Below are 23,538 nucleotides of genomic sequence, written 5' to 3' on the forward strand. Positions count from 1 at the left end.
TTATTTTACGAACTTTTACAAAAAATATGTTAAAAGCTCTTTCTGATTTCAGATTTATTAACTATTTGTCTTTTTGGAAATATTTTTTATTCTCTTGAATGCAAAAATGATTATTGTTGGAAAATTTGAAACAAAAATCAAATAAAAAGTGTTTGAATAACGAATAATACTTTATATTTGTTTATATGGGACGATATTTTTTTCTTTAAGAATTCAGTTCGATTGTGCGCATTTAATTTAATTCTCAATTTTGAGACATTTCCTGTTTTTTTGACATGAGAATGAAAAATTTCTTATGATAAGGTTGAGGAAAAAGTTTGAAACAAATTGTTGTTTTTTTCATAAATGCAAGAATTTTGCTCCATATCACATGATAGAGAGTTGTGATTTAAAAAAAGAAAAGAAAAGATTTCAATTTCGAATTTTGAATGATAATAAAAAAAATTATAAATCACTAATTCATGACAATGTGAAAATTGATTAGAACAATCAGAATAATTCGAATTGAAAACAAAAACATAAACAAATACTTAAATACATTTTATTGAAATTCCATGCAAAATTCATTTTCCAATATTCTGGTTGGATTATCTCACTTATTAGAATTATTTTTTGAATAGGGCAATGATTTTATCTTGACCTTTTTTCTTTATCAAGACCTTTTTCTTTTTTGTCATGCATTTAGCTTTTCACAAGCCTGCGATAAATAAAAAATAACCAGAAATGTTTGAAATGTTTTAATTTTCTTATTCTGTATTTTTTTTTCAAAATTTCTTGTTTCACAAAAAGATTGAGGATTATAATAATTTTATGTTTTGATCATTGACTTACTGCTTTTCCAGCGAATATTTTTTATCGGAAGTTTTAAGCTTTCATATCATAATACATCGTTTATTTTTTATAAACAAAACTTGTTTTAAACTTTCTCAACTTGTTTTTTTAACACTTTTTCTCATTTCATGCATTTTTTTTAAAAAACACGATCTCAGAGACTTGCATCCATTTGTTTTAAAATTTTATGAAATGAAATAAAAACTAATTTGAAATGATTCGATATCTCAAAGAAAAATCAACAAAACATTTGTATATGACGAACAATTTTCAGATCAAAAATTTCATATGTTCTACTATTTCGCTTCAAATTCTTGTTCTATTCTTTCACTTTTCAGGATTATATAAAAATATACAATAAATAACACCTTGTTTAAATTTTTTATATGCTAAAAATATACACAAATTCAAATTTATTCCGATAATTGTGTTTTATGCAAAAACAGTGAAATGAGAAGAAAAGGTCAAAAATACAATTGAAAAAGTTTCAAACAAGAAAAAACAATAATATACGAATGTTGAATTGTGATGTTGTGGCAATAAATGCATGATATAAAATATTCGTTTCACTGCCAGCAGGTCTTTGATCAAGGTCCAAAAATAATAAAAATATTGAATATTTTTTTGTACATAAAAATTTCAAAAAAATTTTTTAAAGTATTCTGAAAAACAAAAATATCAGAAAGTCTATTTATTTTGTTTTTGTTTTTAACCTTTTCACAAATCAACAAAGCAAAAATAAGTATCAAAAAAAGGGTTGAGAAAAATTTTTGAGGTCAAGAAAAAATATGCACCCTATTAATTCATCAAAATAATAACAAGAGATAGAAAATACAAACATTTTTGTTCGATTCTCTCAAAGTGTTCATAAAATTCCACATTGACAAAGTCTGAAAAAAGATATTTTTTCTTTTCACAATGAAAAAACCGATCTTATTAATTTTTCATTTCAAGTTTCAACTTCATCAATTTCATCAAATTGACAAAAATTCGTTTTGTGAAGAAAGAAGCCAAAAGATAACAATGCAAGCGATGAAAACGACTCTCAACTTTTATCAAATCAAAGCATTAAAACAATGTTCCTTTCCCAACACTCAAATAAAACTTTCGCCAATTTTAAAAATGAAAAAAAAAAGATTTGAATCTGTATGAAAGAATCATTGTTAATAACTTGTTTGATAGCATAAAAAGCACTTTAAAAATATAAAACCATGTGAACGTATGCATCTCAGTAACAAATATTCCATTCTCAGTTCATTATTTTTTGATAAAAATACAACAAATCTCAAAAATTTACATTCTCTATAATAATTCTCCTTGTAATTACGATTATCTCAAAATTCAATGAAGTGAATTTCAGTTTTTATTAAATTGTATCCGAAATGTTCAAACAACTTTCTTTTTCGTTTCTTTTTCATGCTTGAAAAGCATTTCTTATTTTCAGCTCTCATCCCTTTTCAAATATACCTTTTTTTTCATTCACTTCCATTTCCCCTTCCTTTTCACGCTCCTTGCTCTCGCAACTTTTTTCGTTTTCTTCACTGCTTTCCTCAAAAATGATTGCATCGGTCATCGTCACAAGAAAAGTCACACTTGGAAAAATCCCAACCAGCTCTTTCTTCACTTCTGTGAGTGTCGGTCTTTTCGATGCCTCTGATGACAGGCATTCATCCACCACTCTCTTCACAATACTCTCTTCAATTCCCATCTCATCTGGCTTCTCTCCGTCAACAATCTTCTGCCCAGCCACTTCCCCTTCATACTCTCCAAATGGGATCTGGAGCGTCATGCACTCCCACAGCATCATCCCAATCGAGAATGCCACTGACTTCTCTGTCGCTCCCATCTTCCTGTTCACCTGCAGCTCAGGTGCCTTCCACCGCAAACACTCCTTCCACTTATCCTCCGATTCTTCAAATGCTGATGATGGAAGAGAATCTCCCTCTTCATCATCATCATCATCACTTGCAGATATCACAATTGTGGTTGATAAGATTGAAGATGAATCATCATCATCATCAGAAGAAAACGAAGAACAATCCGAGTGAAGGGCAATGCAGATCACCATGTGCTCAGACAAAAGCACAATGTGCGAACTCAGGTTTCGCAAAGAGGGAAGTTCATCTTCCTCATCTTCAAGCGAGTGCAAAGCCCCATTCGCCACCCAGAATAGCATCTGTGCTCCGGTCATCTCCCTCTCCTTCAAGGTACCAATTGCCATCTCCTTCTTTTCATTCCTTCCATGAAGCAGAATGAACAGTGAATCTCTCAGATCCACAATCAGTTTTTCAAAAGGCGATGAGCAAGCCATTGCATCCACCAGATTCGACATGGATGAGGTAGTTGGGCACAGATCTTCCCCATGAATAAATGTGGTTTCTGTGTCTGTGAATGAAACTGATGGAGATGATGTTCTCTTCCTCGTTTCTTCTTCTTTTTCCTTCTCTAATTCACATTCTTTAATCTTATCTGATTCTTGTTCAAGAATACATTCCGTTGATCCATTCTCAGCCAGAAGATATTCCGAAGACTCAGAATGTCCCATTTTCTTTTCATATTCTCTATTCTTTGTCCTCTCTTCATTCTTCTTCTCTGCCTCCCTCTCTGCCCTTCTCCACTGATCTTCTGGTGACATCTCCATTGTCACCATCTCAAATACCTTTGGATCCTTTCTGACATTATCATTTACAATCTCTTTGTATTTCCTAATTTCTTCTTTTCCTATCCTCCATCGAATGGCGAGAACAACGAATCCAATTAGAATAACAAAAAGAACAATTGACATAGCTATTATTATCCACAATGAACTTGTCAAGTTGTCTCCTTTCATAATATTTCCATTTCCATTTGGTTCAGGCTCACTTTTATTCTTCAAAACAAATGACTTCGTTGATGAAGGAGACTCTGCATCCCCAAATAAAATATGCACATACACTTCTATTTCATCTCCACAGCTGGTGATGAGATCTTTTGCCACACTTCCTTCAACTTCTCTTTCTGACAAGAATCCATTTGAATCAAAATCATGTTTTTCAATCTCTTTCTCTTCTCCAAGACTCTTCACAACTGAGAATGACAGATTGCATGGAACAAGAAGCATCCCTTTGAATGTCAGCTCCATTCTGTCTGTCTCTTCTTTTGCTTCCACACTCTCCAACACAGGAATGAAGAATGATGAATCCCTTTCTGAAGCAATTCCTTCAAAATTGCACCCATCATTCAACATCCAAAGTGATGTGCCATCCTTCAATCCGTCTCCTCCTTTCAAACTCATCACATTCAATGTTACTGAATCTGAACAGATGATATTTCTCCTCAATGATGGATATCCTTCAATTGATGGATTGTTATTCAAAAACTCTCCTTTCTCAATCGACACAGATCCTCCGCTCATTATTATTCCTCCTACTGGTGAATTTGTGATTGTTGTATCTTTCATCATCGCTGAACTCTTCACAACATCCACAAGGGATCCTTCCCATCTGCACATCTCTTCTTCCTCATTATTCAAATATTGCTCATTTCTTTTATTTGAACTCCCATCAAACATGCAGCTGTCCATTGAAACATCTGTGCAATCCTCCAATTTCATCAATTTCCCTTTTACAGTCGTTGAGCTGACATCACCTATTGTACAATTTGTCAATTGAATTGTCTTTTTCATTGTCAAGCAAGATATCAATGATTCTTCATTTCCTTCAACTGAAATGTTTTCTGAATGAAACTTTTCCATACTTAATTGCCCACATTCATTAATATCTATCAGAGATGTATCAGTTGTTGAATTGCACAATGATAATGAATCAATCACCGATGGAAGTAGCGATGAAAGACACAATGCAGATTCATGAAGAATGAGATTTGATATTGTGAATTCCATGATTTGTAATTCACCCTTCTCCATATTAATAATGTGAAATGGAATGCTCGCAAAAGCTGCATTTACACCTTCCACTGGTAGTTTTGAACTGAATGAGCAATTCATTATCTCAAGAATCCCTCCTTCTGGTGACATCAATGATTCATGTGAAGAGATGAAATTTGAATCAAACACAAAATTCACTCTCACCAACGAGACTGTTCCTGTTGTTGTCACTAATGTCTCTCTTGTTTTTCCAATGTTTGATTTCACTTCAACTTCACACAAGCCTCTGCTCTTCGAACTCAAACTCATTTCCTCCAGATTTATTTCTCTTCCAACCACACCCTCAGTGTCAACATACAATAGACTCACATATTCAGATGTCAGGTGCACCAATCCATGCTCAATTGAGTCACATGGAAGTGTGTTTGTTCCACACTGTCTGTCATTCGATCCGTCCACACTGCTCACAACAATTGTGTCACTCTGATGGATAGTCACAAATCCAATCAGATCTGTATCGCTTTGGTAATCACTCTCATCTCTTCCATATATCGCATTAATTCGTGAATAATGGACTTCTCGAAGATCAAACTGAAATTGGCTTTCATTGATCTGCGATGTGATGTTGAAGCATTCAATGAAAATATCATTCCCCACTTTTGCTGTATTTGCACTGAACTTCATCCCCACAAATGTGAAATTCAATTCTCCTCTTTCCTTTGTTGTTAGATACATTCCTCCTCCTCTTCCTGTGCTTTCACTGCAGCTGCACTTACTGACTTCGGACTTAATCATCTTCATTGATCCAGACGCACAGAGCGTGAAGACTATTGCTCCTCCTTTTTCACTTGTTTCTGCTTTGTTATCCGTAATGTTGCTCTCATTCACAATAAAACAAATCTTTTTCTCACTCTTTGACTCCAAAATACTTGCTCCATTGTCACTTCTCTTCACTCCTGAAATTGATGACTGGTCAATCTCAATATTTATTCCTTCTTCATCTCCTTCATTTATCTTCAATCTTGGTTCAGATTTCTTTATCGATAAAACACATCCTCCACTTTCATTTAACGATTCCACTCGAACATTCACAAAATGACAAACAATTCCAGCATCGTGAATGACAAAAATACTGTTTCCAACATTGCACGATTCCATCGACAAATCATTCACTTCCACACTTCCTCCAATCACATCCACAAACACACAATCAAATCCATTGTTCATTCCAGTTTCTGAATGGAATGAACATTCATGTATCACCAAATCTCCATCTCTGTTTGAAATAATTGATTCCACCGAGTTGTCAAAATCAGATGCCAGTTGAAGTTGGATGTTTGATAATTCAAGATGTTCATCATTTTCCATGAAATATTCCAGTTGACTTCCAATTGCCTTTTCAAAATTCAATATCGCTTTTATATCTTCTTCTCCCATCTTCACACTCTTTTTGATCTGATAATTGGACAGGTCATATGAATCTCGAATGAAAGTTGATCCTTCAATCTGAATTGTTTTATTTCCAGTCCCCTGTTCCATGTTTTCCATCCCTTTCCACATTGTGAAGCATGGCTCTTCTTCACTTCCACATCTTGCAACATCAAATCCTTCGGATGAGATAAATATCTCAAATGAGCTATATGGAACAAGGAACATGAACAAATCCTTTTCTTGATGAAAATCATCACTCCCAACAAACAAATTGTTATCATCTTTCATTGATGAATAATCAAACTTGAGTGACTCATTTGTCACAGAAGAATTAAAATCCTTTCCTAAAATGAACACATTCTTTCCAATGGCTGCATTGTTGTTTGCAAATGAAACGTTTTCAAAAAGAAATGGCTTCACATTGGAGCAAGCATGGCAATCCAAATACAAGAATCCCCCTTTTCTATTGCTTGATGAAAGCGAACAAAATGACGCATTTGTAGATTTTATAAACAAATCTTCTCCATTTTTTAATGTCACTCTTGCAATACCTCCTTCACCGCTTCCAGTGTTCACAATATTTGAAAAGTTGCTGTTTTCAAACAAAACAGAAGAAGCCATTACCAATGGAGATATGATAAACGAACAATCTGCCAAACTGCATCCCTTCAATGTGCAACTTCCAGTGGTTGTTGTTATCAACGAGTATTGAACAGTATTTGTTGACGACTGAATGTCAAATAAACAGCTTACGAGCTTAAGATTATAACTCGAATAGATTAATGAATTCACACTTGGCGTAAATTGATTTGGAATCTGCAATGTCAAATATAAGAAGCTGAGTGGCTGAATTGATGAAATAACAGATGATGATGAGGATGCAGAATCTCCAATGATTTTCTTATTAAAATGAATAGTCTTGTGTTTAATGGCTTCTCCATCAATCACAAGTGCATCCGTGAAAGAATAAATATCTTCAATTGTCCCTTCATCTTTCACTTTCACTTTCCTTTCTCCTTCTGCGTCACTTCTGTCAATGTGATCAATTCCACTTTTCATCGATTGGCATGGGAATGTCTCATCTCCGCAACCCAATGTGTCATGCCCACCAGTCAACACAGACACCTCCATCCACTTCAGTTCAACAAGAAACACTCGAAGATCCATTTCCCCATATTTCCCATCTTCCCCTACAAATGCATTCCCATCCTCCTTGTAATCTGTGTTAACAATTGCAAAACGCTCTGTATTCACACTGTTCACCAGATTGTTGCTCTTCACAAACATGTTCTTCCCAACTGTTGCTGAGCATTCAGAAAACGATGTCGATGAAAGTTGAAATGCTTCTCCATTTGAAGTGCAATCCAAATATATTCCTCCTCCTTTTCCTCCCTCACTCATATTCTCGCAAATACATCCAATAAATGAACTCTCTTGAATTGCCATATATCCTCCTTCATACAACACCATCTTCAGTGCTCCTCCTTCTTTGCTCTTCTTTGAAATTGCCCCTTCTATCTTGGTATCATTTAACACCATTCCAACTCCCATGCTCCCTTCAAACACTACTGCCTTTCCTTCGACTGCTGATCCCCCATCAATATCCAATCTTTCCATTGTGCAATTCAACAGCTTCACTTTGTATTCCTGTTCATTTATATTTGCTGAGGAAAGTGAAAATGAAAATAACGAGACTGTTGATTTCACATTTGAAATCGTGACAGAATCCAGTTCAACTATCTTTCCTGTCAATTTGATCAAAGAAAATTCAATTGTGTTTTCCTCCCCTCCAACCACACTCATCTCACAGTTCTTCATGAACAACTCACCATTTTGAGTGTTTGATTCAATCACTGATGTGATTGTTTTGCTAAAACTTGATAGAATGACAATCCCAATGAACTTCATTTCAGTGAGTGATAATGATTTTAGAATGCATTCTTCAGATCCACTCACTTCTCTTTGGCATTCGATATTTACAACAACTTCCTGTTTTGCTTTTATATGCATTTCACTCACATCTGCACATCCAGTAACACACGAATTTGCACATAAAACAATTTCCTGCTTTATATTCTGCGTTCTCTTCAAATGTTCCATCCCAAAATTCACGCTCAAACAAGGCGCTTTCTCCAACCCGCAGTACAATTCATCCACTCCAGATGTTCCATCAACAAACACCGAGTCAGCAAAGTATCCATCGAAGAATATGAACAAGTCAACGTTCCAATCTCCAAAAGCCTCTGTTTTGTCATGTCCAACAGCCGAGTTGTCTTTCTGAGTGATGTTTCCCATGAAAGTGAACAAGGGCTCTTTCACAGAAGCGACAAGGGATTCACACACAAAATACATATCTCTTCCGACACTGGCCTTGTTGGCTGAAAACACGATATTGGTGATGGAAAAGGTTGTGGATGACACTTGTGAATCATCCTTGTACTCGATCATGAGAGCACCGCCTCTTCCTCCAGAACTTGTATCCTCGCTCACACAGCAGGTGGAGAAGGTGGAATCACTCACCGAAAAGGAGTTGGCAGGGGCAGATGAGGCGAATGAGATGCACCCGCCATTGGTGGCAGTCTGTTGGCTCAACTGTTCTGAGTTGATGCTGGTGATGGTGCAGTTGGCGAGGGAGAGGGAAAGGGCAGGGGAGGTGGCAGAGGAGAGAACACAACTGGCGGGGGAGGCAGTGGATGTGATATCGGTAATGTTGGAGGAGTTGAGGGTGAGGGGAGCTGTGAGGGAGGTGAGGTGGAAGATGCTTTGGCTATTGAGGGGGAGACTGGTGATTGCTGTGTGGTTGAGGGCAAGGGAGCCAGCAGTGAGGAAGAAGAGAGGTGTTTTTATTGTTATGGAGGTTGTTCCGGTGATTGTGGTTGTGTTGAGGTTGAGGGAAGGGGAGTTATTGGAGAGGTGGAAGAGGATGGGAGTGATGGGGTTTGTGGAGTTGTGAGCGATGGCGAGGGTAGAGACTGTGAGGGAGCCCTGAGTTTGTTGGAAGAGGGCAGAAGAGGCAGATGGATCTGGTGAAGAGGAAGAAGATGATGATGTTTGAGGAATACCATATGAAGAGATAATTGTGGCATCTGTTCCATTTCCGGTGATTATTGTATTTGGGGCACTGAATGTGAGTGTCTGAATAGGGACAAATGTTGAAGCGAGGAGGGTGAGGGAGACGTGTTGGAGGAGGGAAATGAAGCTGCTGAGCGCATACTCGATGGTGGCACATGGGGTCTGTTCAGGTCTACCACAGGTATCAGCATCTGATCCGCTGTTGGCAACTATTTTGATTGTCGAAATGAGAAGAATCCAGTGGTTAACAGTCTCATTACCTGCTGTTCCTGCATTCCATATTCTGTTTGTTGGAGTTGTTGAGATGCAATTCTCGAATGGAGATTGAGTGATACTGCTTCCACTGAAGAACACATCGTTTCCTCTGCCATTAGTGGCGGAGTTTCCATCGAAGAAACAGAATGTGATAATTTTTTCCCCACTCATCCAGGAATAAGTTGAATGATAATAAATAGCAGCACCCCCATAATTGGCAGAGGCAGTCAATTTATTGTTTACAAACTGGCAATCATTAATCAAAAATTGGCTTGGTTTGTTGCTTGGAGGAATATTGAATGTTAAAGAACCAGCAGAATCACCACCAGAATTTGCAATGCACTTGCATTTGGAAAACAAGAATTGAGCACTTGTTGACATACTACCAATCCCAAAATACCAACAAGTTCCACACCAATTTGTTATTTTACAACTTTCCACTCGGTTTTCTGAGAATGAATAAACAGAATTTGTCCGAGGGCTCCATATTGATGCTGCTCCTCCATGATCCGCTGAACAACTTGTCAAATTTGATTTTGTGATACTGACTTTCAACAAAGCATTACAAAACAACGATCCACCATCTGAATCAGTTGAACAGTTGAAAAACGAGCATGAATTGATTGTGAGATTTGCACTTAAATAGTTGACTTTAAGAGCACCTCCTTGATCACTTTCACTGCTTGAATCATTCCATTCGCACCATTCAAATATATGGCTGTTCAGATCAAAGGAAGTCAATCTTCCAGGTTTCTTTCTTTGAGATTCAGTTCCAACATGTACAATAGCATCATTTGGTAAAAAGCGTGTTTGGTGAAGGAAAGAGGCATTGAATGCAGAAAGAGAAGTGGATGGGCTGTTGATGGAGGGAAGAATAGCACCATCGATGGGGTTGTGGGTGCGGATGAAGATGGTCGAGTGGATGGAGACGGTTGAGTGAAGAGAGAAGGAGGGGATTGCATTGTTATTGATGTTGGTGGAGGTGAAAATGGAAGAAGAGGAAGAGGTGGTTGAGATGAATGAATTGAGTGAGTGTGAAGGAAGGGATGGAAGAGATCGAGGGGATTGGGGAGAGGAGATGTTGGAGAAGAGGGTGTTTGAGAGATGGAGATTGAGATGGATTTGGAGGTGGGGATGGGATTGGTGATAGATATGGAGAGGGGAAGGGGAAGAGGAAATGGAAGGGGAAGGGGAAGAGGAAATGGAAAGAGAAGAGGAAGGGGAAGGGGAAGAAAAAGAAGAGGATGAGGATGAGGATGAGAAAGATGAAGGAGATGGGGAAAGGGAAGGAGATGGAGAAGGGGATGGGGAAGAGAGGGAAGAAGGAGAAAAAAGGAAGGGATTGTGAAGGGAGATGAAAGAGGAGAAAGAGGAGTGGGAGATGGAGAAGGAGGCGGGGATTGGGGAGTGGGTATCCGGGAGGAGATTGTTTGGGGTGGAGAAGAGGGGGAAGGAGAAGATGGCCAGTTGGTGGATGATGAGGGAGAAGTTTGTGAGGGTGAGGGAGGCGTGGGCAGAGATGAAAAGTGGAGATTTTGTTGCCTGGTTGACTTGGAAAGTGGAGGAGATAATGGTGGAAGCTGAGTGGCATTGGGAAGTGAGAAGTGGACAACCAGCGAGAGGGATAATGTTGAGATGTGTCACACACAAGGAGCTGTTGATGATATTTAGACTTGTTTGAATGCTGCAAATGTAATTGTCAGCAAGTTTTATAACTTTTTCTAATGAATTGTAAAAATTAACGTTACCATCTCCACATATATTTCCAATGCTGATCATGCCGTTCTGCATCTCCTCGTTCCATTTTTGTTGAATTTGCCTTTCTGCAAAGCCTTTATCATTACAGCTACTCGAAGCAAGCATCATTAACGATAAAATATTAAATGCAGCTTTCATGCTGGAGAAGTGCCAAACCATGGATGTGGATGTGAGGGAAATGGGGTAATATAAAATTCCTGCGCCCCATTTTATTTTCCTCAATTATTATTCTTATCAAATTATCGATTTCACAATAAGTTCTCATGATCGGATAATTATTGAAGAAGAAAATTCAAAAGTTAATTGTGGAGGAAGCTTGATGTTTTTTTTTCTTTCTTTTCTTTCTTTTTTCTACACTGCTTCCTTCATAACGAAATAAAAAACTTTTTGAAACAAAAGTGAAAATATAAAATAATTCTTTTGAATTTTTGTTTTCAAATTTTCGCGATGAAAAAATACGTTTATTCTGCAACAAAAAGATAAAGTAAAAGAGAAATTTTCAAAAATTCTATTTTTTCAACTTTTGAGGGGATTGTGAAAGTGATTTATCATTCTCACTTTTTTTTAGTGTAACCTAACAACACTTTTTTTATCAAAAGTTTTATGAACCGGAAAGTTTTTAAGTACCGATTAATTATTTTGAATGTCGATGAAAAACTCACGTTTTTAATTTGTTGGTAAAAGTGGAATTGTATGCTCCAAAGTCCGTCATCCACTTTTTGGCTCATGACAGATAAAAACGAAAAAAGTGCAAATTTACAGCAAACGACCACCTAAGGTCCACAGTAAAAAATTGGTTTGAGTGGCTAATTTTAATGAAATAATGAATTCTGAAGAACAAAAAGAGGGTTTCTATTTTTGGAAATAAACTAATTTTGTCATTGAGTAATTTTCAGAGTTTCTGAAACACTTATTATATTTTCTTTGATTTTTGATAGTTCACAGCAAGAGAAGCATATTGTTTTAGAAATAAAAACAAAAATTAAAATGAAAAACAACTTTACAAAAAAATAATTTTCTCTCAAAAAATGATTTTATTTGGAAGAACTCCGTGAAATGAAAAGCATTCCTGAAACAAAAAATGAAAAAATAACCAAAGTAGTTGACAGTTCTCTGTCTTTTTTTAAAAAAATTAAATGCCAAAATCACGATTGAGATAAATGTTACTTTCCAATAATGAAACCAAAAAACTGAAATACTCTTTCATGAAAAAACCCTCTAACAACTGCATTGAGCATCAAGTAACAAAGATGAATGTGTGCGTTCAATCTCAAACTAGAAGATTTAAAAACTCTGAAGAATTTTCATATTGAGATAAATATTATCTCAATAAAATTAAAATTGAAAAAAGAAAAGGACAAACAAAAATAAAGGAAAAGAAATAGAAACGGAGAGTTTTCAAGGCTCATCGAAAGGAAAATATAAAAGTTTTGATGAAGATAATAATAATTATTAATTTTACATCATCCATCAAAAAGTGAGTTACATTTCTTTAAAAAAAATGAAATTAACAAACATATTCAAAATTATATTTGATTTACAGCTTTCCTCATTAATTCTTCTCATCCGTAAACGACCTGTATTGCCTTCTCTTTTTGTTTTCCACCACACAAACAACAATTATAATCATTGCAACTGCAACGATTGCAAATGCACTTACAGATGCAATGATTGCAGTCACTTGACCTTTTGTCAATTTTTTTGGATCTTCTTTCTTTTGCTTGGCCAAAGTTATATAATCCGTACTCCTTTTTTCTCCTTTTGCTATTCCGCTCTGATACCTCAGGCGACAAACTAATGACGTGTATTCATCACCTTCCAGCAGAGATGAAGGAATTGTCACTCTCATCTCTGTCTCGTTCACATACTCAGAAACTGGACATTCAATCCACTCCTTCATTTTCCCCACTCTTTTCTCAGATGCTTCAACTGTAAGTTCACATGGAAACAGATAAGACCCATGAATCACTGCTTGTGCGCCTTTGTTTGATTCTAAAATTCGATCTTTTCCTTTCTCTGATGTCTCCTTTGCCTTTTTAATCAAAGTTGCATTCTTTAAAACAGGAGTGAAGATATATGAGTCCATATTTTCTGCTGCGTTTCCATACACCTTTCCTTCCACAAGCATTCCAAATGGCTTCCCATCCAATCCATCGCTTCCAGCTGCCAAGCTATTGATGAAAATATAATAACTTTCAGACTTGTCCGGAGATCGAATATTGTTTCGCAGCGATGGAAACTTGTCCCAATTGTTGCCGATCGGATGATTGTTCACAAAGCTGCAGTTGTTCATTGTTAGACGAGAATACGTAGAATAAATCGCACCTTCGCTGATATCCACAAACGAGCTGTCATTGATGTACAAATGAAACGCTCCATGCACATAAAGCAACCCAGAATTCCATGAACACAGTGGATTATCCTCTTCTCCTTCTCTATTCATCTGATCGCTGCTTGCAAATGATTCTTTAAATTTCAAAAAGTGGTTCTTTTCTCCTTCTTTGATATTTCCGTATTCATTGCTCTGTTTGCCATTTGTAATGTTTCCGTTTCTCCCATAAATGACTAGTTGTTTATACGTTTCTGGTCCCTGGCTGGAAACAATCAATCTGTATGGAAGAGCTCTTCCGTCTCCGCCCTTCACATTTTCTCCTTTCAATCCTGTATACCAAGGCTTGAAAACAACATCGGTTATCTTCAGATCATATTCGGCGTAAATAATATCCAATGCATCTCCTTTAATGGCATCTGGATACTCGATATCAATGTGCTCAAAACTTATGTAATAATTTCTCATCTCAAACACAGCTATTTCACTATCCGCCTTCATATTCGATCCAATTTGAAGAATGCCCCGATTCTTCTCTGTGACTGAGAATGAATTTGAAGCTTTGCTAGATCCCTGTTCCCACTCAGATGAAGGTTCAGATGAAGCCTCAGATGCAGAAGTTAGTGTGACGAACTCGTCAATTAAAAACGGCTTGTCCACAAAGACTCTTCCAATAATATACATCGATACTTCTCCATTTTGTATTCCATGTTCGATGGCTGTGCTGATCAGATTGCACGGCCTTTCTTTTCTTCCACAAATCTTGTCGTTGCAAGCCCTCTCTCCTCCAACATAAATGTTCTGCGAATGGTACGGCAGTCTGTCCGCTTCGTCGCTCAGAAGATCAACAATATTCATTTCTCCGCCTTTCCTTTCTTCCAGAAGCATCAGATTTGCACTTCCATAAATATCTTCCATCTCAAATTCGAAAAATTCTTCTTTTATCTGTTTTCTTCCTATTGGAATTGAAAGATACATATTCTTGCCTCTGTCGGCACTGCAATCAGAAAATCTCATCCCGTTCAATTTCAAATTCACTGTTTCTGTTATTTCATCAGAAGTTCGAATAAACAGTGCTCCACCTTTCGATTCTTCGTTCTGCATTGAATTTCTCCCATTTGAAGCAGTTTTCGGACTTTCGCACGAACAATTAACAAATCTTCCCTTAGAAAAGCTGTAATAATTGTAGTTTCCAATCTCCAAATACAGTGCTCCTCCAACTTTATGTTCTGTTGACCTACAGTTTGAAATATTTCCACTGAAAAAGTTAAGCTCTCTGCACTCCGCCAAAATAGTAAGGATTGACTGTGTTGTGCATGTTGTGGTGATTGTGTCCATGCTCAATCCACACAAATAAACATCTTTCGCAGCTTCCGCCAAGACGATTGCAAAAGAAGATGTGAAATGAGAGATAAGCACGTAGTTAAGAGAGAGTTTTCCTATTTTGCATTCAATCAGCACACAGTTCAGCATCTGTTTTGGGTCTGTGCACGAGATGTTCACTCGGTAGATGTCAGCAAACGCTCCATTTCCATTACACACAAACAGACTGTTGTCTCTCCCGCTTTGTCTCGTTGTGTCAACTTGCACATCTGCTCTGGATAGCCGAAAATTCGCATTTTGCAGCACATTAAACAGTCCCTCGCCTGGGTGCACCTTCGCTTCGTCCAGCACTGTTGTGATTCTGATGGCGTTGTCTTTTCTATTTAGGATTTTGACAAATCTTTCTTCAATCATTATTGGTTCAACGTCGAATTTGTTGCTGTCTTCTGTTGCATACAAAGAAAATTCCCTTCCTTGCAATACATTATTGACCGCTTGCTTCATCGTCTTGCAAGGTCTCTTTTCCTGTTTGCCGCATTCTTCGCTGTCTTCTCCGTTTATCCCATCGATATCGATATCCACTGTATCAAACCGCAGCCAGTCGCTATGAAAAACTATTGTTCCATCTTTCTTTATCGCTCCAATTCGATGTTCTTTTGTCAAACTGAAGGAATCTACATCAAAAGGCGATTGATTCATTTCAATTACTCCCTCGCTGCATAATGCGAGATCATTTCCGCATTGTCCTGCTGAATTTTCTTTGAAGAAACAATTTTTGAATAGAATTTCGTCGATCAGCTTTGCCTCTTTTCCCAAATGTATTGCCATCCCTCCGCCTGTCTTCGCCTTGCATTCCAGAAATGTACCGTTTCTGCATTCAAATCCTGCCATCTGAGTTAAGTCCATTATCAATAACCCTCCTCCATCAGCAGCTGCCTCACAGCTGCGAAACACCACATTTTCCAGTTTCACTTTCCCTTTCATCGCACCAATCATCGCTCCTCCCCCACGAACAGCTCTTCCATAATCAATTTTTGTATCAGCAATGTTCAGTTCACTTTCCGGGTGCATCATCTCAAAATAGATGCAACCTCCATTTTCTGATTTCAGTGATTGCATCGAAGATATTTCGCATTCAGATAAGGTAATCGTCACTTTTTTGTCTGCCCCACTTTTCGCTTCGAGCAACACCGGTCCTGCATTTTCCCTCTCAATGGTGTTAAATTGGCTTCCTTCTAGTGCGAACGAAGATGGAAGTTCCAGGGCACATTCTTTGTCAAGTCTTGCACAGTTAATTTGAAAATTCTTCAATTGTTGCAAGACAACTTCCTCAGAGATGTGTAGTATGGCCACACTAGAAAGATAACAATTGCCTAAATAACCCCAATAAAATCCGTCAATCGATATTTTACCTTCAATTATTCTCAATATCGAGAACGGTGCAAATTCATCTGTCCGTTTGTGAAAATAAATGCTGCAATCTCTAACAGCCAAGTCTCCGTCAACTCCTCTAGAAAGAATAATTGCAGATGTCTCTTCTGCTTCATTTAATGGTCGTCTGGTTTTAAATGGAATAAGATTAAATGTTAAATGATCTAGCGTCAGTGTTTTCTCATTCACCATGTGGAACTTCCCTCTTGCTGCCAGAACAGTCAAATCAAATGCGATTGTTCTTCTAACCGCTTGTTTTGAAGTTGTTGTAATTGCCAGGCTGAAATCTTTTAAAAATTGTAAACCATATGGCATTTCAGAAGTGTCAACAATTTTGATGGACTTATCTCCAGGACCTTCACCAAGCAACTCAATCCCTTTCGCAATTGTTTTGCACGGATCCGCCTCACTTCCACAGTTCTGCTTCGAATCGTCTCCTTTTTCAGAAATAAAAATGGTATCAACAGCTGCCTCTTCCCAGCCATTGGTAAATGCATTTGACCGATTTTTGTTATCGCGTTGAGGAGCGGTGCAATTTGCAAATAGATGGTTCACCAGTATTAAAATCAAAATCATTTTAATGAGAAATACAATTGGTTTTTGATCAATTTACGTATTCAAAAAATCAGAGTCACCAAATTTTTTTGAATTGAAGAATGAGAATATATTGAAAAAAAACGTTACAAATAAACCTGAGTGAAATTTTGACTTTTGAAAAGAAAAACTGATGAAAGGCTGATGTGAAAAATAATTGTCTCATGTTTAAAAAATCATCGATATTTTTTAATTGCAACAAATAAATAAACATCTGTTGCATATGAAAATTGTGTGATGAGACGAAGATATTGAAGTCAAGTTTGTCAGAAATCAAGATTCTTTTGTCAAAAGTCAAAACATCACACAGTGGGGCAAAACTCCTCCATTCATAAAAAAATCAACAATTAGATACATTTTTTCAACAGTCATATCATTTTAATTATTTCATTCTCACGTAAAAAAACACAAAGAAAAGTCAAAAATTGAGAAAAAGAAAAGAAAATAATGCTTGGAACTAAATTCAGAAAGCAAAATATTTCGTCACTTGCAAAATAATTTTCAATATTTAGAAGCTAAATATTCTTTTCATGCAGATAACATTTCAAAATTAACCTTCAAAATGCATTTCAATATGATTAAATAATAACCTGAAAATGGATTAATGCTTTTTTATTTTTATTTTATTATTTTTTTATTTTTTTATATTTTCTTTTTTTTTTTTTTTTTTTTTTTTTTTTTTTTTGGTTATTATTCTGCAAGTTCTTCAAGATGAACGAAACATCTCCAGATTTGCCCCTCAAAATAACTTTAACAAGTCAAAGAAGAGCATTTTTGAAGCGATGATTTTTGTCCGCGAGAAAAGCCAAATAAAATTAAAAATAAATAAATAAATCAATAAAATAACAGCCAAAATAAAACGATTGAATTTGAATAAAAACTAATTTCCATAAAACTGAAATAAGTTCTAATCAAACAATCAAACAAAAATGCGAATTATAAATCTCTTCTACAAAGAGCGAACGTAATATTTAAGAATGTTGTACATGGCAATCTCAGAAACCCCAAACTTCTGAGGCGTTGCAGCATGATTGCAAAACATCTGCTGAGTCACAAGTGCATAAAGAAAAGAGAGAAGCGAAAAGGCTTCAAAAGAAGTAAAACTTGAAGTTGATATGCTTTTTGAGGAAAAGTTGCCAAATTCTTGAGCAATGGAAGGAGAATGAACAGGAGATATTGAAGAAGAAGAAGAAGAAGAAGAAGAAGAAGAAGAAGAAGAAGAAGAAGAAGAAAATCCAAATGAAGGTTGTCCATATTCAGTAGAAGGGTGCAAGTAATGGAATGAGTAAATTTGTGAAGCCAAAGTCGAATCAAAATCAGAGTCAGAAGATGTAGATAAAGATGCAGAAGCAAAAGAAGAAGGAGAAGGAGAAGGAGAAGTAGAGGAAGAGGAAGTGGCAGAGGCAGAGGCAGAGACAGAGACAGAGGCAGAAGATGAAGATGAAGATGAAGATGAAGAAGTAGTTTGTGGTATTTGCATATTCTTTGAAAAAGTGTCCTTATCCGAATTTTGTTCATATTCTTTTTCTTTTTCTTTTTCATGAATTTCATAAGCAGATGAATTAAACAGATTCAAATGGGCAAAGACGACAGAAGCGAACGAAGGAAGTTTGTAGTTTGGATTGGAATAAGTCCGCTGAGTCACTTCGTCAATAAACGGAGTTGAAATAGCTTTGATATCTGATCAAAAGAAAACATATCAAAATAAATAAATAAATAAATAAGAGAGATAGATAAGATGAAGAAAAAGATGTAATTGAAAAAAGAACTTACATAAAAAAAAATATAAAAAAATAAAAAATGCAACTAAAAATAAGACTCATAAAAACTAATATTTCATAGCACACATGCAATAATCTGAACAATTTCATCTTCTTCCTCCTCTAAATTGTTGCTTTCGGAACTAATCAGCTTCCATCCTTCGTATTTATCACACTTTGATGCAGATGTCCCCAAAGAACAGATCTCTTCCTTATTTTTCTTTGAACCATCTTCACAAACAGTTTTATAATCTTTCTTTTCTTCCTTCATCTCCCTTTTTTCGTTGCCTGCCACTTCTTTTTCAGCCGAACCCGCCTGCTTCGTGCCACTCGAGCACGTTTTCATCCATTTTGCTTTCTCGTTTTTCAGGCGGAGTATCGAAAAGGCATCCAAAGCAGCTGCACAGCACACACAAACATCGCCTGCAAGAGACAAAGAAGAGCAGCGCTCGACCAGATGAAGGAGAGAATTGAATGCAGTTGGAAGCGAAAGTGGGATGCCCAACTGAAGGAATGAAAAACGAGTGTGAAGAGAAAGAGGATCGGAAAGAGGCAAAGGAAAAAAAGGAATTGAAGAAGAAGAAGAAGAAGAAGAAGAAGAAGAAGAAGAAGAAGAAGTATCTGTAATTGATTTGATTGATGGTGGTGGTGATGATGATAAAGATGGAAGGTCAAGGAGCGGAGATGACAGAGGAATCGAAGAGGTCAATGAATCAATGGGATAATCAGAAATAATACTTGGAGGCAGCTGGGAAGAAAGAAGAGACAGAAAATAAGAAGAAACGAATCTTTTTTGATCATGCGGTATCTTCAAATGTGTGTATGATGAAATATCATCAATGGATTGCATAAAGCTTGTTTCATCTGATAACACAGAAGTTGAGCACGACATTGCGCTTTTGTGGCGTTGGTCCTTTTGCTCCGCATCGCCATCACCCTCTTTTCCAGCTGAATTGCCTCCATATTCGTTTATTGGAATGCTCAGCTCTACACTTTCATTTGATGATATCAGGAGCTCATCTGATGCTGAAGACGATATCTCCAATGAACCAGATGAATGACAATCTGTTGAAATTGGAGTTGTTTTCATCTCATCTTTTCCATCACCAGTGGAAATGCTGCTGAAGGGTTTTGCTGATATTTTGGCAGAATTAATAACTGTGCTTTCCTTTTCCCGTCCATCTTTTAATTCAGCTAATTGCTCTTTAAGAAAAGGATGCTCGCACGCTTGTTTTGGATAAATACGTTTTGCAGAATTGACTTGGAGGCAATTCTCGATGAAACTCCTGGCGTGGATATCTGCTATTTTTTCGAATGGAAGGTTTTGGTGCATTTTTTTGATTCGTCTTTGAGAAGAAGAATTAATAATGACATGCATTAATATTAAGAAGAAGAACAAAAGGGAAGTTTAAAAGAAGATGTTATGGAGCAGCGCAAACTCTCTTAGTTGATCTTCGTTCTGAACTTGGTTGATAACATATTCTTTACCGATAAGGTCATAATTGAAAGGTAACTCCCTTCAGAGCAAATTATTAACATAGTTTCAAAAATGCATATGTAATTGTAATGTTGACACACAAACACTCAAAATAACAATAAGATTGCAAACATTTGGCTGTCCATAAGCTTCCAGGCAATGATGCCCAATGACCACATGTCATTATTTAACCAGGGCTGAATCTTCTCATCATCACTCAATCTTGTGAATCCCTTTGATAAGTTTATCCATGTTTCTGGCGCAGCATATAGCTTGGGGCTGCATTTAAAAATGATAAAGAAAGAAAGAAAGAAAGAAAATTATGATTACATTTAATTATTTCGTGATTTGTAAACATTTATGCCAAAATTTTAAAATAAAAGTCATATGAAACAACAATAAGCATTCAAACCCTTTATTTGCTTGTGTTTCGTTAAGTGAATTTGGTATAAATACTTTTACAATTCCAAAATCTGCAACTTTCAAAAGAGGCACTCCCCCATCTTTTGGCAGATTCACTAAAATGTTTTGCGGTTTAAGGTCTCTAAATAGGCAAATTGAAAATTTATATATAATCATAAAACAAATTTCCTTCGCTGATTTTCCCCTTCAAATAACAACAATTGCATACCTGTGCACTATATTATTTTCTTCGAAAATTTTTAAGACGTACACTTTACATTGTTTATTCATAATGGAATTTAGTAATAATTTTCAAATATTTCAAATAAAAAAAAATGAGAAAGGTATAAAGAAATTACTTATTTCAAACAAATTTGTGCTAATATCTTCTTGCAGAATTTCGAATCTTTGAACATGTCCTTTTTTTCATTCAAATAAGTATCAAATGTCTTAAAAATTTTGATGCAAAATGCTTTGAATTAAAAATACGATACCATATCACAATATTCCATAAGATATCCAATGCACTGCTCTTTTTCTATAAAAAACATAACTTTCAAAATATGTTCAGTCACCCTAATATGGAAATATAAAATTTCAGATTTAATTTTTAAAGAAAAATATAATTCTTAATACTGTGAAAATTTTTCTAGATATTCAAATTCTTGACGAATGCTGTCCTTTGCAGATTTATTTTGCGGATATTTCAAAATTTTCAATGCACAAATTTGATTTTCATATATAACTTTGTAAACGCTTGTAAAAAATCAATATAAATAATCTAAAGAAAAAGAAATAATACATTCCAAAACTTCCATGTCCTGGGCAAAGAGATAACTTGTTAAAAAATCTGTTGAATTCAAAACATACCAATATATATTGGATTATCAATTCCACATTCTGCTTTTAACATTTGGAAAATGTCTTTTCTAGTGTTCATAAGTTTCAGGTTTCTCGAAAAATGCAATAGCTTCTGCAATTAACAAAATAATTCAGCAAATATTGCAGAAAATAAAAAACTAATATTTTGTAAGGGGTTCTTCAAAGTAAATAATGTATCTTTTGATCAGGTCAAAAGTAATAAACTTTTTGAAATCAAATTTAATAACAGAGACGTTGTAATTTTTGAATGTCTAGTTTTCCACACAATTCACCAAGTGCAATGTCTTCTTCAGGCAACCCTTTTCGCAACACTGTTTCTCAGCCTCTTCCTGTGCAACAAAGTCAGCTCGAGAAAATTACGCAATTGTCCAAAAGGTTGGAGACAATGAGCACCCACAGCGCGAAGGAAAAATCGGTTTGATTGAAATTGGTATATTTTTCTGATATTTTTTTTAAAACTCAATTTAGACAATGAGAAAAGAAATTGAAACAAAATTGAAGCAAGTTCAACAATCATTTGACAAATACACAAATGGAACAAGTCAAACTTCTCAACTTTTAAAACAGAGAGTTGAGCAATTGAAGCTTAGCGTGGATAATTTGAAAGGTTATTTATATTAATATTATTTTTTATATAATCAACTTTCTTTCTAAATAATTGAATTTTTCGTTTATTTCCAGGTTCATTTGCTACTTTCGATAAAAAGATAGTCAAAGACCTTGAAGCACAAAAAACAAGAATTGAAATGGATCTTCTTGAGAATAAAAAACAAACAAGCGAAAAAACACAACAACAAATGGTCAGCTTAACACAGGATATTGAAATGGCAAAGTAATAACTATAATTAGCATTTATTTCTTAATGCTGTTCACCTTTTTTTTTTTTTTTTTTTTTTTTACTTTTTTTTTTTTTTTTTTTTTTTTTTTTTTTGTTTGTTTGTTTGAACATGATCTTAGAACGGAATTGGCAGAAGGAAAAAAAGCAAATCAAAAGGATGCTCAAAAAGTTATAGATGCCTGTCAAGGTGACATGGAAGAAGCTGTAAAGGAAGCCGAAAAGCGGAAAGAAAATCGTGAAAAACAACGTATGACGTTATTCTCTACAGTTAATTTGAAAATTGTTTTCAAACGTTAAAAATAATTTGCATTAATTCATGTATTTTTTGAATGTGAACCGAAACATTTTACTAACATAGTTCAAGCGTTGCTTGTTTCATATACTAATAGCAGCAAAGCTATTGAAGAAATGAAGCAACTATTAAAAGATGAAAAGAAAGCGAAAATTGACAGTTTTAAATCCATTTCTCAATCACAAGAAGCTGCTTGGGAACGTGTTCAGATGATGCTAACTGTTTGTGAATATGTTTATTGATATGAAAATTAAAATTTGATTTTTTTTTTTTTTAATGTTAATATATTAATATGTATTAATCTATATATATCTGCAATTTTAATTTTCTATGCCTTCTTTTTGATCAGACTGAAAGCCGAAGAAGCAATGAGTCAGAAGATAAACTAACAAAGCAACTGGAAACAATGTGGACCGAATATGGAATAGGAGAATGATAATTATGTTTTTGTATTAAAAACAATCACTATTTTCTTCATTTCAAACTATTCTAATTTGCTCTTCTCATGTCTGTTTGCTTAATATTTTGATTTCTGTAATTTTTTTTCATCCTCCGACATATGAATATCTTTTTTTTTCCCTTGAATATTATTAAATGTAAATTCAAACATTTCCATTTAACAATAAAAATTTAAAAATAAAAATATTTTGCAAGAATAGAAAACCATAAAAAAATCTTTGGTTAGTGCTTGAAGACTTTTCGTATTTCATCTCTTGACTCGTTCATGATAAGCGTAAGTAGTTCGTTTTCTTTTCTTTTTATTTCTTTCACTTTAATTTTATTCCATTTATTTATTATTTTCATTCGTAATTCATTGAATTAATTTCTTTGATGAACATAATCCAAAATTTCAGAAGATGACATTGTATTTGACGAAGCAGAATGCAAGAAAAAACTTTCGCATCTGCATAATTCAAAAGAAATTAACGACTATTCAATTACAATCACTGAAATTTTTGAGAAGACTCGATATTTTTTCATTCAAAATCCTCTGAAAT

At 35.4% G+C, this 23,538-nt stretch overlaps 5 protein-coding genes across 5 annotated transcripts; 2 read left to right on the top strand and 3 right to left on the bottom strand.

The window, feature by feature from the left end:
- Window positions 1-1,786: 1,786 nt before the first annotated feature.
- MONOS_2160 (uncharacterized protein) lies at window positions 1,787-9,835 on the bottom strand (the record flags this gene model as incomplete). Its single annotated transcript, XM_067872063.1, has 1 exon — window positions 1,787-9,835. One exon carries the CDS (start codon window positions 9,833-9,835, stop codon window positions 2,279-2,281), a length of 7,557 nt encoding a protein of 2,518 aa, XP_067730320.1. The 3' UTR covers window positions 1,787-2,278.
- A 973-nt stretch (window positions 9,836-10,808) lies between these two features.
- On the top strand, window positions 10,809-11,135 carry MONOS_2161 (uncharacterized protein; the record flags this gene model as incomplete). Its single annotated transcript, XM_067872064.1, has 1 exon — window positions 10,809-11,135. One exon carries the CDS (start codon window positions 10,809-10,811, stop codon window positions 11,133-11,135), a length of 327 nt encoding a protein of 108 aa, XP_067730321.1.
- A 1,629-nt stretch (window positions 11,136-12,764) lies between these two features.
- MONOS_2162 (uncharacterized protein) lies at window positions 12,765-16,871 on the bottom strand (the record flags this gene model as incomplete). The annotated part of the gene is made up of 1 exon (XM_067872065.1): window positions 12,765-16,871. One exon carries the CDS (start codon window positions 16,869-16,871, stop codon window positions 12,765-12,767), a length of 4,107 nt encoding a protein of 1,368 aa, XP_067730322.1.
- Window positions 16,872-17,563: 692 nt separating this feature from the next.
- Window positions 17,564-21,559, bottom strand: MONOS_2163 (putative Protein kinase domain). Its single transcript, XM_067872066.1, has 10 exons — window positions 21,399-21,559; window positions 21,165-21,349; window positions 21,023-21,104; window positions 20,899-20,977; window positions 20,758-20,800; window positions 20,539-20,670; window positions 20,259-20,405; window positions 20,089-20,166; window positions 18,737-19,995; window positions 17,564-18,569 (listed from the first exon to the last, which is right to left on the bottom strand). Exons 3-10 carry the CDS (start codon window positions 21,077-21,079, stop codon window positions 17,839-17,841), a joined length of 2,526 nt encoding a protein of 841 aa, XP_067730323.1. The 5' UTR covers window positions 21,080-21,104; window positions 21,165-21,349; window positions 21,399-21,559; the 3' UTR covers window positions 17,564-17,838.
- A 37-nt stretch (window positions 21,560-21,596) lies between these two features.
- On the top strand, window positions 21,597-23,141 carry MONOS_2164 (uncharacterized protein). Its single transcript, XM_067872067.1, has 6 exons — window positions 21,597-21,825; window positions 21,879-22,017; window positions 22,092-22,242; window positions 22,368-22,495; window positions 22,607-22,761; window positions 22,890-23,141. The coding sequence occupies exons 1-6, from the start codon at window positions 21,658-21,660 to the stop codon at window positions 22,974-22,976; spliced, it is 828 nt and encodes a 275-aa protein (XP_067730324.1). The 5' UTR covers window positions 21,597-21,657; the 3' UTR covers window positions 22,977-23,141.
- The last annotated feature ends 397 nt before the right edge of the window (window positions 23,142-23,538 follow it).

Source organism: Monocercomonoides exilis (assembly GCF_001643675.1).
Source record: "Monocercomonoides exilis strain PA203 chromosome Unknown scaffold14-1859848, whole genome shotgun sequence".
NCBI lineage: Eukaryota > Preaxostyla > Oxymonadida > Polymastigidae > Monocercomonoides > Monocercomonoides exilis.